This window comes from Pantherophis guttatus, chromosome 2 (genome assembly GCF_059756535.1).
Source record: "Pantherophis guttatus breed Tessera chromosome 2, ASM5975653v1, whole genome shotgun sequence".
Classification (NCBI taxonomy): domain Eukaryota; kingdom Metazoa; phylum Chordata; class Lepidosauria; order Squamata; family Colubridae; genus Pantherophis; species Pantherophis guttatus.
In genome coordinates, this window is record NC_142064.1 from 123,928,425 (window position 1) to 123,942,840 (window position 14,416).

The following is a 14,416-nucleotide window of genomic DNA, read 5'->3' on the forward strand; positions in this document are numbered from 1 at the left end:
AAATAAATAAATAATTGTTCTGTCTCCCTTTGCAGACACACACAGATAGTTGCTAAGAAGTTAAGGAGGTAACAGGGGACAAGATCATAAAGGTCTGTGCAAAGAGAGCTAGCCTGAATTAATCTATTTGTATTTCAAGCAATAGAATGGTACAAATTCCTTCCAAGAATCAAACTGTCAAGTAGTCAGCCAGTCCAAAAGTTAAGGGTTCAAGAACAAATAAATAAAGGAACAAAAGTCACAAGCTGGACTTCTGAAGAGTTGTTTCCAAGGAAGACTGAAGGCAAAGCAACCACATAAAACTACATGCAGGTAGCTGGCTGCAATTAACCAGGCCTCACTCTTTGCCAAGTGAGGAGCCTCATTGACTGTCATTGCTCTGCTCGCTGCTTTGGGAAAAGTGATTGGGAAAATCATGAAACAATGAGCTGTTAAGACTTATTTTTAAAAAAGCACAGGAAAAGACAGGAAGCTAAGGAAATAAGAATAGTAATGATTTTTTTCTGCAAAATTTTGAACCAGCAAGATTCTATTTCAAGGAGACATATAGTAAATATGCTATTACAGATCTCATGAGTCTAAACTAGGGGTGTAAAACTCAATTTCATTAAGGGCTGCATCAGGGTTGTGTTTGACCTCGGGGGGCCGGGAGGGGGCACGGGGAGGGTGGGCATGGCCAGCTTGATGTCACTCAAGGCTCCATTTTTGGCCGTAATGACCTCCTGCAGCCCTCTGCCAGTGAAAATTGAACTCGGGGAGGCTATATGTGGCCCGCCTGGGTTCCATTTTGGGCCGTGACCGTCTCCTGCAGTCCTCTGCCAGCAAAAACGGAGCTTGGGAGGGCTGCATATGGCCTCCCAAAGCTCCATTTTTGCTGGCAGAGGTTTGCAGGAGGCTGTCATGGGCCAAAATGGAGCCCAGGAAGGCCGTGTGCGGCCCTCTTGAGCTCCCTTTTCGCTGGCAGAGGCATCACGGGCCAGTCCTTCGCTGTTTCCAGGGCATGTCCGTTGCCCAGATCTAAGCACTCCGCAGGCCAGATCTGGCCCCTGGGCCTTGAGTTTGACATCCCTGGTCTAAAGGAAAGAAGGCAACAGTAAAATATGTTGTTCCGTTGTTTCTGTTATTTGATGCTTTAACTTATATACTAGACAACCTTGTGACCTGTTGGGTCATCCTTTGAGAGAAAGGCAATGTAGTCTGATGTGACCAGAATGATCATTAAAATTTTAGGCTGACCATATATTTTTACCCCAATGGTGGATGGTCCCTGATAATGAAAGAGTATATATCCCAAATGGAAAAATAATTGTATTGGCAAATGAACTTCAATGTCAATATTTATCTACCTAAGCAGACTGGAAACCTTATATGAACTTTTTGCTGAAAGAAAAAAATGATTTCAGGATTAAAAAAGATGTGGACTAAATCAGGGGTTGAAGGGATTTGTATAACATCTAAGAGGAAAGGAGGACTATAGAACTGTAAATCTGTTGAAGAGATCGGAAGTCATTATATCTAATAACATTTTTTTCTTTCACCTGTCTTTCTTTAGATTTGACTTTTATTGTATGTAAAATTCTCAATAAATGTAAATAAAAAGAATTAGTTTCTCTTCCAAAATTTATTTTATTAAGCTACAGGTGAATACAGAAGCTGAGCAGATTATTGTGACAAACATGACCAGAAGGGATCAATAACTTTTTATGAAAAGTAGGATTGAGGCATAGGGATGTGGTGGCTCAGTGGCTAAAACGCTGAGCTTGTTGATCGAAAGGTTGGCAGTTCAGCAGTTCGAATCCCTAGGGCCACGTAACGGGGCGAGCTCCCGTTACTTGTCCCAGCTTCTGCCAACCTAGCAGTTTGAAAGCACGTAAAAAAGTAGAAAGTAGAAAAAATAGGGACCACCTTTAGTGGGAAGGTAAGTGTTCCGTGCGCCTTTGGCGTTTAGTCATGCAGGCCACATGACCGCAGAGACGTCTTTGGACAGCGCTGGCTCTTCGGCTTTGAAATGAAGATGAGCACTGCCCTAGCACATATGTGCGAGGGGAACCTTTACCTTTGGATTGAGGTTCAGCTAGGTAGCAGCACCAAAGCTAAGCAGAATCACACCTGATTTAAGATTTAGATTGGGAAACTACCAGGAAAATCCAGGACTATTGGCTAGGTTGGTTAACAGAGAAAACATACCAGAAGGCACTGACATAACTAATTCCATATTGTTTTCAAAAACTAAAACCAACAACCTATTTGAACATGCTCATTAACTCTCCAGGAGCCTAGTTCAGTTGGAAGGACTTTATTTTTTTAAGTCACCTAGTGACTCAACAATCAGTAGTGGAAAAAAAATAATGTATGGAAAAAGGCAAAGACATGGCAAATACAATGACATGATACAATTAATGTGAAGGGAGATCATTCTGTTCAACAAACTTATAAAGGCAGAATTTAATGTGTGCAAAAAGAAATTTGAAAGATCCTACCATACCTGAGTTTCCCATCATCAGCTACAAGGACAGGGCAGTGTAGCATCAGCTGCTCATGAAATTGTTGGAAAAGATTATAGCAACTCATACATTTTAATGGGAAGAGAGGGTTAAGGAATGCAGAAAATCAAAGTCTTGGTGGTATCTCTATGAATGGTTCAATGTGTCCCAGGCATTGTCCATAACAGCCAAAGACATTTCTATTCTCTACTGGTAGTAATGCTAATGAAAACCAAGGTGACATGGGGAAGCTGGATCAGTACTATAATGCTGCAAAGGTGGTTGGGAGCAGAGATGTTAAGATGGGAAAGGAAAAGGCATTCCATGGGTAATATGAGAAATATGGATAATATGAAACAATGGCTCCCTCTAAGTTCAGGTCAAATAGTGCAAGGATGATTTTTTCCCTTCAATCTGAGGATCACATTTGGCTTTTGAGTAGAATGCCCAGACAGTATTCCAAAAAGTATTGGAACCAAGGAACCAGAACAGAAATTAAACCTAAATTTAAAGATCGTTCAATACCATATTATTCCCTAAGAATTTAATAGCTTTTCCATTCTGTCACTTTAAGCCTAACTACACACACCAACTTTTGGAATGGGCTGTGCAAGCCTCTCCCAAATCTTCTGTATGCATTTGAGATACCAGGTCATAGACTTTTTAATGGAGCATTTGATGGAATATCCATAACTTAAGTCCTGTCTGAAAGTTAATCAGTTTCAGAGTTCATGGAAAAAATGTGGAATACAAACTTCAGATAATTTATTTTTAAAAATCCAAACTTATTGTGCCAGATTTCAAGCAAATAAGCTGGTGTTTAAAAACAATAAAATGTGGTCAGCCTTGAAAATTATGCACTTTTGTAAATGTAACCTTTGTGCTTGTTAAAAAGATATCAACTCTAAGTTACTCAGGAAGAGGAATGGACTCCATCAGAACAAAGACTATGTCCTAGATTAGATGTCCAGAAATTTGTGCAGTGTTTAAAATGGCACAGTATGTCTAATAACATTTTATGCCTGCAGTACATAAATTATTTTAATTTTTAATCTCTCCAGTCACTTTTTAATGTCATACTTTAGAACCTGGCAGTCTCCTGGTATTCTTCGATACCTTTTCCATCAAGGTTCATAGCTGACTATATTTGCTGGAACTGTAGGAGTTGAGAGGTATATCAAAAATTTGGAAGACAGTGGATTCTTTATGCTTGAATTATGTCAACATCACAGGACATCTGCAGTACAAACACTGGACATATCATTTGCACAACAGTTAAACTAATGGCCTTTGAAATGTGTTTACTTCTTTGGTCTGTTCTATTTCATTTTTAGCCTGCTACAAACATTTGGGCTGTAAGGACAAAAAGCTGCTAAGGAGATGTATCTGAGTGCTGCCATCTTTTGACCTGTGAATAACATGCATAGGGAAAATTTGCTATCTTCTAAGATATTGCACTGGAATCTGCGCAAGGGATAGTGTTTGCCACTGTACAGCTTGGCAAACCCAACTGGATCTTTTGGAATATTTTGTCTTCAAAGTCTATCCCGCTTAAATCAAGATGCTTCAGGCTGGGGAGTGACTGGCAAACAATTAAAATGGTTTCTGGAGAAAGTTGACTGCAGTTTCTCAAACAAAGACTCTCTAAGTTTGGCAAACCACTTAAGCAAAGAAGACCTACATCTGTCAAAGAATTGCTCCTGAGATCTAAATGGTGCAGTTGCTTCATGTGGCGCCCAGTGAAGTGCATGGCTGAATCACCAACACTACAATGGTACAAGGCAAGGTGCTGAAGGTCTTTCAGATGTGGTGCTACTGCCTCGATCCCCACATCTGTTATACGGTAGACTTCTGAAAGGATAAGAGTTTTGAGAGTGCCCTGGGTGGCAATATTCAATAGGTGCTGGTTGGAAAAAGCAGGGACATTCCAGATTGAAAGTTGTTGGATTCTTGGGAAAGTGCAGGGGGTCTCTGGCACTTGGAACCAAACAAAAGGGATCTCACAACTTCTCAGCTCCAGGGTGGTAAGAGAGGAGGGCATACAGCCATACTGGAATGAACGGAGGTCTAGCTCCATCAAGCTCAATTGGTGGAGTTTGGGACATTGTTTGCCCAAAGCCTGCAGCAGTGCTGAGGTAAGTATTTCTTGTTTTCGAAAGGAGTGGAGGGATCCCCGTAGCTTCAGAGTCCGCAAGTTGCCTTGGAAATAATTCCGCAGAAGATGCCATAAGATCTTGGAGGATATCTAAAGGGAAAGGAAAAACAATAGAATTGCAATTGGAAAAAATATTGCAATGCATATAATTACTGAAAATTATAACTGGCACAGAAACAAATCTAATTTCCAAGCCTATGACCACAAACCAGGTATGAAATAGCTCAGTGAATCTTATTTCTAAAATAGATAAATAAAATAGGATTAGGTTAGACAGCACCCAAATCCCGGACCTCCGGACCTTCCGTAAAGCCCTGAAGACGTTTTTATTTCATCAAGCCGGCCTAGCCTAAATGGTTTTAATTGGGATTTTAAAATAATTTTATGGATTTGGGGTTTTAAATTGGGTAGCCAGTGATTTAATTCTTTTTTAATTATCTTAACTTTTGAATTTGTATGTTTTTTAATTTTGGCTGTTCACCGCCCTGAGTCCCTTCCGGGAGAAGGGCGGTATACAAATTAAATAAATAATAATAAAATAATAAAATGTTTAGTCTAAATCAGAGGTGTCAAACTCATGTCATCATGGCGGCATCAAGTGACATATTGGAATGTTTTTCCTTCACTAAACCGGGTGTGGGTGTGGCTAGCGTGTGATGCATCCAGCCTCTAGACCGGGAGTTTGGCCCTGGTCTAAACCTTAAAAAGTTTGTATAACTTTTTAAATAAATATGGGTTTTGAGAATTGTAGTTTATCTGAGGGGTTCTTGGTGCTCTCTGAGCTTGCTCGTTTTCTTGAAAACCTTTCATTACCCAAACTAAGTAACATCATCAGTGCTAATAAGGAGTGCAGTTTGCTATCAGTTTATATTCTGGTGGCCTGCCCTGTCAATGTTGTCATAATTAAAACAGATTCTCATCAAATTACCAATAGTTGAGAATAAAAATAAACCAAACTTAAACATCCCCAGTTGGAACAAATATACAAATAATATAAATAAATCAGAATTTAATAAAATCAAACAAATACACTAGATATCATTCACCATTGGTCCTCTGGAATACTTCAGTTTTCAAGTGTCCAGGAGGCCCATAATCAACCTGATTTTCAGTGGGAGGTATTCCAGATGTTTTAAACCTTGTATCAGTGGCATCTATGTGATGTCAAAATGGCAGACAATACATTGTATTGCAAACTTTGCCCCTTTTGAACATTCATGTGAAATTGATGCATGTGCTAAAAGGATAGGGCTCCCATTGCAATGTTTCCCTGGCAATCGTGCCAATTTCAATCTCTTGTGCAGAAACTACTGCATTGTATAGTTTTAAACATGATCAGGGTTAGACTTTTTGTCTGCTAAGCCTTGCCGTCTGTCAATATACCTCTTAATCTCTTATCACAACTAGAATAAAATTATATCAAATCATAGAGCCTGAGTGGCGTAGGAGGCTAATGCCTCCTACTAAGGCAGCATTTAACATCCAGCTGCCTGCAATTACTGCGAGTTCAATTCTCACCAGGCTCAAGGTCGACTCAGCCTTCCATCCTTTCTAAGGTGGGTAAAATGAGGACCCGGTTTGTGGGGGCAATAAGCTGACTTTGTATAAAATATACAAAAGTATGAAGGTTATTGCTTAACGCATTGTAAGCCGCCCTGAGTCTCTGGAGAAGGGCGGCATATAAAAATAAATAAATAAAAAATAAATAAAAAATAGATAGAACATTGCTTGTAATAAAGCATGCTATGTTCGGCAAATTAAAATACTATTTGTTTTGCCAGAAATTCTACTAAATTACATTACTGTGAAGATGTCTTTTTCTCTCTCTCTTTTAAATTGTAAGTATATCTGTTGTACTGCGTCCGACCTGGACCATTTTGCTTGTTCCTTCCCATGCCTTTCCCACAACATCTATCTCCTATTTTCAGAACTACTTGTTTGTTAAATTTATATAGGCGCCCTAGTAGATGTTAGGCATTTCTGACCCTGCAAGAAGAGAGGTCCACGTGTCGCCACAAGAAGTTGTCCCGCACCAAACGATGCCACCGTTTGCAGACCCTGCGGAAAGAAAGTTTGTTAGCCAAACACGCTCATCTCCCCTAAAGGAATTGATCCAGACGACCCCGACGGATTGTCCGTCCCCCCCACCACGCCCCGTCAGGCATTCCTACATGGATGTCACGGGAGTTATCTGCCCCTTGCGCAAAGCGTTTCCATTGATACGTTGTTTCGCACTGCGACGAGTTTAGCCCTCGCGCCCCAGGCACAGCGACCGGACGAAGACATCAATCGGCGTTTCACCAAACGCTACGCATGCGGCCAACCCTATCCCGAAAGCAGGACAGCGTAGTTGACGTTGAGAGGAGGAGGAGGAGGAGGAGGAGGAGGATTCCCATGGAAACGGAGAACGCGAGGCGGAGCCGACTACTTACCTGGCCACGCCTACTCGGTCACGCGGCGGCAGCCAGACCAGAATCTGGAGGAGAAGCGAGTCCGGGAGAGAAGAAAGAGTCGGAGGGGATAGCGCGGCCATCATTTATCACATTGATCACCGCGTTTCTTCCCGCGGCAACTGTTGGCGGAAGGGGTTTGTAGAACTTCCGTTTTTTCCTCGTGACCCCGTACTTCCGGGTTGGCGATCCTGGATTGTTTTTCTGCGGCGAGAATTCTCCATATTCCGCTGAAGGGTTGTGGCGTCTCGGCTTTCTCGGTCTGAAGGAAGCCTCCCACGCGGTGAGAGGGGTTCTTGTCGTGGGGGGGGGGGCGCGTATTTCGAGTCGGGTTGGTGGTTGGGCCTGGTCGTTTTGAGGGCGGTTGTGAGAATCGGGGAATTATGCGTGGGATAGGAGACTTTTCTTCCCACCGGTCCACGCTTCAGGGATTGGGGCTTTGTTAGGCTTCTGCGTCTAGTACACGGAGGTCTTGGCAAAACTCTACCGGTAGCGCAGAGATCTTCAAACTTGGCAGCTTTAAGACTTGTGGACTTCAACTCCCAGAATTCTCCAGCCAGCTATGCTATGCTGGCTGGAGAATTCTGGGAGTTGAAGTCCACAAGTCTTAAAGCTGCCAAGTCTGAAGATCTCTGCTCTAGCGCATTTGCAAAAGGCGAGTTTCGAGATGGATACAGTATTCCGTATTTAGCAGAGTTTATTAACCTTGACTGCTTGAAGATGGTGGGGAATTCTGGGAGTTGAAGTTAACACATCTACCAGCGGCCAGGGGCTGAGAGACAATGGCCATTAAGCTGAAGAACTCCCTTTCCTACGCTTAAAATAGGCTTTTAACTATATTCGGTGTTTACATCAGACTGCCGGATTACTTATTTTTCTTTTTGACACTGATTATTTTGTTTAGCTCTCTAGCAGAGCCGAACGTGAAGCCGTGATCAAGATGATTGAAGTAGTTTGCAACGATCGGCTGGGCAAGAAAGTTAGAGTGAAGTGCAAGTATCCTAAACCAAAGAAACCGTTTTGGGATAGCAATTATTTCCCTTTTAGCTGATCTTTTGGGCTGTAAAATTGCAAGAAAGGGATTCTAGATTGAAACTATTTATTATGGGTACCATTAAGTTGAGTGTGAATGTGGCTTAAATAGATGTTTTTTTGCTTCTCTCTGATGTTATACATACAGTGGATGTAAAAAACACAACCAAGTTATTGTAAATTTTGTTGTTTCCCCCTAAAGATTCATCTTGGTCTGATTTTTTTACATCTCAAAAACCTGGCATTTGAGCAGGGGGTGTGTAGTCTTTTTTATAGCCACTGTTTTTCCCCCAGACAAACCCAGATAATGGGGATCTGTTGCTTTGAAATCGTTTTCACTTCATAACCACATTATGAGATGGGAATCTTAGGAATCTACAGGAATCTCCAATTTGGAGATGAAAATTTTGTTGTGCTAGTAGCATGGGAAATTGAGGGAGAGTGAAGAATTCTTCATGATTGCTCTTTCTTTGGGTGACTGATCGATCGCTTAGCAACCATTCAAATTTGCAATGAACTCTGAAAAAGGTTCTTATGACCTGCATTCAAGGTTCAACAGCCATCCCCCCACAGTTACATGACAGCAGTTTGGATGCTTGGCATCTGGCCCACATTTATGGCTGTTTGCAGCATCTTGTGGTCACATGACCACAATTTACAAAGTTTTTGGTGGAAACTGGTATTAACTTCCAGTTTCCAGTGAAAAATACCCCATAGCAAACAATGGGTTTGCTTAATAACTCTGTAAAAAAGGTCATAAAATCAGGTGTGCTCGTGTGATGACCCATTTAACAACTATCACATGAACAGAATTGCAGGCTTTATTATGGTCATAAATTGAGAACTACCTGTATTAAAAATATTTTGCTTAAGCAGTTGCTGAAAGTATTGTGTAGCTTTAGTGGTTTGTCAGCTCAAGGAAGGATAATGCCATCCACCATTTTTAATAATAGGTTCACATTTAGGGGTTGCCTTGTTGGATTTTCTTAATCCAGGGACTGTTTGTAATCAATACATGCAGATATATTTGTGCATAGATTTGAAAATGCAAACAATAGTCCTTTGGTCATCTGTTTGTATGTGAGTAATGTACAGTATATCTGCATCCATCCCCCATTTTTCACTGTACAAGAGATTCAATTGTTTTTGATAAGTTGTGCATAACAAATAGCTTAATTAGTGCTTACGATATACTAGGCCCTATTTTCTCATTCATTTCTTTAACCAATATTACTGCTCAGCACTGATGATTGCATCAGGGATCTTAAGAAGCTTATTGCTGCCCAGACTGGTACTCGCTGGGACAAGATTGTTCTGAAGAAGTGGTAAGTAGGCTCTCCAACTTACTCATAACATGCTTTGAATATAACTCCTCAGGTGATCAGTCAGTCAGATTGGATTTGGCATCTTTACCTACCCATCAAATCCTTTCCAAAGATCTGATAGGTAGATATTGTTGTCCCATGGTGTTAAAAATTGTTGTTGCAGAAATGTAAGCTGTTCCAAGTAAAGTTCCTTTTCGCAGTTAACCGTGATTTTGACATATACCTTTTTTATACATAACTTACGGCAACAAAAATACATAACTCTTCTGCCTCTTATTTTCCCTACAACAACAACTTTGTGAGGTTAGTTGGGATAAAAAAGAGTTATTGCCCCAAAGTTACTTCATCTGGTTTTTTTTATGCCTAAGGCAGGACTACAGCTCCTGTTTTCTAGGCCTGTACCTTAAGTTCTACTCCACACTGGCTCTGAATGTATAGCTTAAAACTTGGGTAGCGATCAACCAATAATGGCAAAAGAGAACACTAAGATTTCCAATGATATTTTCTGCTGATAATTTCATTACACAATTTAGTCATAACAAAGAGAAGTTTCTCTATTTAAAAGGAAGAGAAAGAATGTCTCAAATTCATTTCAAAGAAATTTACTTACCACTGCCATTTACTTATGACTGGTTGCTTAGCAACCTTTCAAAATTCTGATTGACCTCCCCAAAACTACTTACAACCTGGTTTTGAAGTTATGGCTGCTGCAGCCCTCTGTAGTCACATGAACAAAATTCTGGCACTTGGCAATTTGCCTGCCATTACAACTGATTGCAGGGATGCTGCAGTGCCCCATCACAAATCTTATCTCCCTCCTTCCCCACAGGGTCCCTGCAAGCCTTGGGTCTACTTCCCAGCCTGCTGAGTCTCACCTTTCTCTATACTCCTATCACCAATTAGTGATGTCTCTTTTGCTGTAGAACAGCGGTGTCAAACTCAAGCCCCCTGCAGGCCACATCTGGCCTGCGGAGCCGCCCTGGAAACAGCAAAGGAGCAGCCTGCTCTGCCTCTGCCAGCAAAAACGAAGTTTGGGAAGGCTGTGCATGGCCCTCCCGGGCCCTGTTTTTAGCTGTGACGGCCTCATGCAGCCCTCTGCCAGCAAAAGTGGAGCCCCTGAGCTCTCTTTTCACTGGTAGAGGGCTGTAGAAGGCCAAAAACCGGGTCCAGGGGTGTGTGTGCAGCCCCACAGAGGTCCGTTTTTGCTGGCAGAGAGCTGCAGGAGGCTGTTGCAGCCAAAAATGGGGTCAGGTGGGGCACGTGCAGCCCCCTTGGGCTCCATTTTCACTGGCAGAGGGCTAGCAAAACCAACTAAAAGCGAAACAAAACAAAGAGAGAAATGTTTCCCCTTTTGCATTTGAGTATCCAAGAAGGGACAGGAAAGGAGAAAGGGAAAGACAAGATAGGAAGAGAGCAAGGAAAGAAAAATAAAGAAAGAGGGGGAAGAAGAAAGGAGAAGGAAGAGGGAAGGAAGGAAGGAGGATTATGAGAGGGAAGGAAAGTCTGAGGGAAATCCTGCCTTAGCACTTGGCCATGCCCATCCAGACCCCCAAGGTCAAACACAACCCTTATGCAGCCCTCAATGAAATAGAGTTTGACATCCCTGCTGTAGATCTTCTCGAAGTAGCTATTGTGCTGTGCGGCTTTCCTATACAGTGGAGGCCAAATGGCTTTGTCCTGGAAATGGGCACCTATTTTGGAACAGCTGCACTTAATTGGGGCTGTTCCAAAATGGTGTCCGCTTCTGAGATGGAGCCATGTGGCTTCCACTGCGTAGAAAGGCCACACTGAACTTTCCTTTCCATGCTCTCTACATGGGGCTCCCCTTGAAGAGCACCCGGAGGCTCCAACTGGTCCAGAATGCAGCAGCGTGGGTAGTGATGGGAGCAACATGGCGCTCCCATGTAACACCGCTCCTGCGCGAGCTGCACTGGCTCCCGGGTCTTCCGGGTGCGCTTCAAGGTGTTGGTTATCACCTTTAAAGCGCTCCATGGCATAGGGCCTAGCTATCTGCGAGACCGCCTGCTGCTACCGACGACCACCCATCGTCCCGTGTGCTCCCACAGAGAGGGCCTCCTCAGGGTGCCATCAGCCAAACAATGTAGGCTGGTGACCCCCAGGGGGAGGGCCTTCTCTGTGGGGGCTCCTACCCTCTGGAATCAGTTGCCCCCTGAGATAAGGAGAATCCATGACCTCAATGCCTTCCGTCGTTCCCTTAAAACTCATCTTTTCCAGCAAGCCGGGTTGGCTTAAGAAGAAATTTTTAAATTCTTTTAATCAGTCTGTGATTTCTTAACTTTCGGGCCAAAATTTATATATATATTTAACTGTTTTTTAATATTTGTATTCTATGTTTTTATCTTGGCTGTACACTGCCCTGAGTCCTCAGGGAGAAGGGCGGTATATAAATTGGAAATTAAATTAAATTAAATTAAATTTTTCAGCAAGCCAGGCTGGCTTAATGTTTTTTAAATGTTTTTAATATGTTTTTTTTACTGTTTTTTAACTTTGGGGCCAAATTTATATATATCTTTTTAAATTGTTTTTAATGTTTGTATCTATGTTTTTTACTTTGGCTGTTCACCACCCTGAGTCCTTCGGGAGAAGGGCGGTCTATAAATTTGATAATAAATAAATAAATAAATAAATAAACTGCTTCTAGAAGATCTACAGTAAAAGGCAAGTGACTGATCAGTGACGGGACGTGGGAAAAAGGATATGGGATCCAGCAGGATGGGAAGCAAGCCAAAGGCCTGTGGGGACTGGTGGAGCAAGAAAGCAGGCCAAAGGTTAGGAGACCCAGAGAGACAAGAAACTGAGCATGGGGCGCCTTGGGGTGGAGAAAGCCCAGGGCAGGCCACTTGTGAGCTGGGCCTGTTCTAGGTTTCCTGGGGCTTCCATTACCCTGCTCCACTTACTGACCACATCAGGAAAAGCATGGACAGAGTTGTTAAGCAACACAATAATGTGATGCATGGCTTAATGACTCCATTACAATTGAAGGTCAAGGACTATCTGTATCTCATAGTTTAGGAAGAAGCCACTGCAGTCTGTAATTGATGAAAATGGAATAAATTGTAACAAAATGAGATTCATGCTTGAAAGAGAAACCTTGAATTGTGACTAGCAGCAGATTGATAATCTGTATAAGTATTTAAGTTGATACAATTTAATGAATGAGTTCTTTTACTTTGGAACGGAACAAATTTGTGATGGTCCCCACAGTGCCAGCTCTTTAATGCTGATTGGCCCTTCATTTTATTGTTGTGATTGTTTATATGGGCAGTCTTCAATTTATGACCAGTCACTTACTGGCTGCTCAAAGTTATGATGAACTTAACTTATTTACATATGACCAAGATATGATGTTGTGGTGGTTCTCTCCCCTCCCCCATGATCACATAAATGAATTGCCACTATGAAAAAAGTCATAAAATCAGGTCTGTTTTATGATGATCACAATTTATGACTGTGGTAGGCAGCTTCCATTAGGGTCATAAGTTGAGGCCTGATTGTATTGATTGTGATAATTATTGACTTATTTTTACTGAACTATGTAAAAGCTGCAACTATTATTTTTATATTTTTATATATATTTTAGGTATACAATTTTCAAGGACCATGTGATGCTGGCAGACTGTATCCTTTAAAAGTTTGACAGTAAGGAAGAAAATGGTCAGATGACTAGAGAAAAAAAATGTGACGTTTTAAACTTTCTCTCACTTGCGTGGCTTGTTATTTTTTGGGGAGGCATTTAAGTTTTAGTCAAATACTAATTCATTATCCTGCACATATTTAAAAACATGATCTTAATTGATTGTATCCCCTTTTAGATATTTCAGACATTTTAACATGCATATATGTAGTATCTATGTTTTCCAAATAATGTTTTGATGTTGAAATATTCCAACCTCAGAATGTCTTGTTCAATTGTCAAAACATTTCCATTTCAAGTCTATTGAAAGTGTTCTGCAAATTGACAGTTTTATCTTTGTTCTGAGGTTGAACCACTTTTGGGATATACAGAGCAGCCTATTTTAAGATTAGAAAGTTTCAGTCTCAAAATTAAAGATACGCTGAACTGTTTTGAGCGCTAAATTTTGCAAATAAGGTTTTTTTAAAAACATCTATGGAACAGCTCTCTTCCAAACATAAACAACTTCTAAAATGTTCAAAATGGGATAAGGCATGAAGCTTTGTACTTAACAGTTCAAATTGATAATTAAGGCTTTCTTAGCTTCTATCTTTTCCATTTCCCAAGCTTTTTCCATTCAGTATGTTTCCTTTATGAGCCCAGAATCCTCAGCAATATGAATCTTTCCAGTTCTGCCTTTAAGACAGAAATTGTTTGAAGTATTCCATATGTCTTTTTGGGGGGTCATTTTTAGGAATTGTGTACCCTGTTGCTTGATCCCCACACTATTCTGTTTCTCTGTCAACTTGAGCTTTGAAAGAAATGGAAATTGTAGATCTTGATACTAATTGATAAGCGCACTACCATTCTTTGGCTCAAGAAAATAGAATTGGGCTTTAAATCTCTGCATAACTGGAAAAAAAGATATTTGGGGCATTATACAAATATATATGGTCATATTATAAATATATACTTTTGCATATATCTGAACAGCATTATTTCCAAAGGATGGTCACTTTGATGTGATATTTTCAAAGGCTAAGCCTATTTATAATTAGTACTCATTAATATTTTCTTGTGAAAATTAACCTTAACTCCTTACTTTCAGATGAAATCCATGATGGCATGAACCTGGAGTTGTATTATCAGTAGTGTTTTCGTCATGACAAGTGCTATCTTTGCTCTGTTTCCTTGTTCTGAATTTCTCAGTCTATAGATGGATTACTTTGTGGCTTGACATTAAGTCGGGAATATTTTGTCCTTGATGGCAATAAATCAGGAAATCTGTATTCAAACCTTGTTTTATGTATTTGTATTAAATAAATGTAATTGACACA

The 14,416-nt window shown here is 41.0% G+C and overlaps 2 protein-coding genes across 3 annotated transcripts; one reads left to right on the forward strand and one right to left on the reverse strand.

Moving 5' to 3' along the window:
- Positions 1-3,226: 3,226 nt before the first annotated feature.
- Positions 3,227-7,209, reverse strand: FBXL12 (F-box and leucine rich repeat protein 12). The gene is made up of 3 exons (XM_034419346.3): positions 7,071-7,209; positions 6,624-6,696; positions 3,227-4,728 (listed from the first exon to the last, which is right to left on the reverse strand). Exons 1-3 carry the CDS (start codon positions 7,172-7,174, stop codon positions 3,928-3,930), a joined length of 978 nt encoding a protein of 325 aa, XP_034275237.2. The 5' UTR covers positions 7,175-7,209; the 3' UTR covers positions 3,227-3,927.
- Positions 7,087-14,416, forward strand: UBL5 (ubiquitin like 5). Of its 2 annotated transcripts, none has more exons than XM_060689008.2 (5): positions 7,087-7,225; positions 7,993-8,084; positions 9,362-9,445; positions 13,047-13,084; positions 14,188-14,416. In XM_060689008.2, the coding sequence occupies exons 2-5, from the start codon at positions 8,029-8,031 to the stop codon at positions 14,229-14,231; spliced, it is 222 nt and encodes a 73-aa protein (XP_060544991.1). In that variant the 5' UTR covers positions 7,087-7,225; positions 7,993-8,028; the 3' UTR covers positions 14,232-14,416. The 2 variants fall into 2 exon arrangements, with proteins under 2 accessions (XP_060544991.1, XP_060544990.1); XM_060689007.2 differs by having other exon boundaries at positions 7,225-7,371.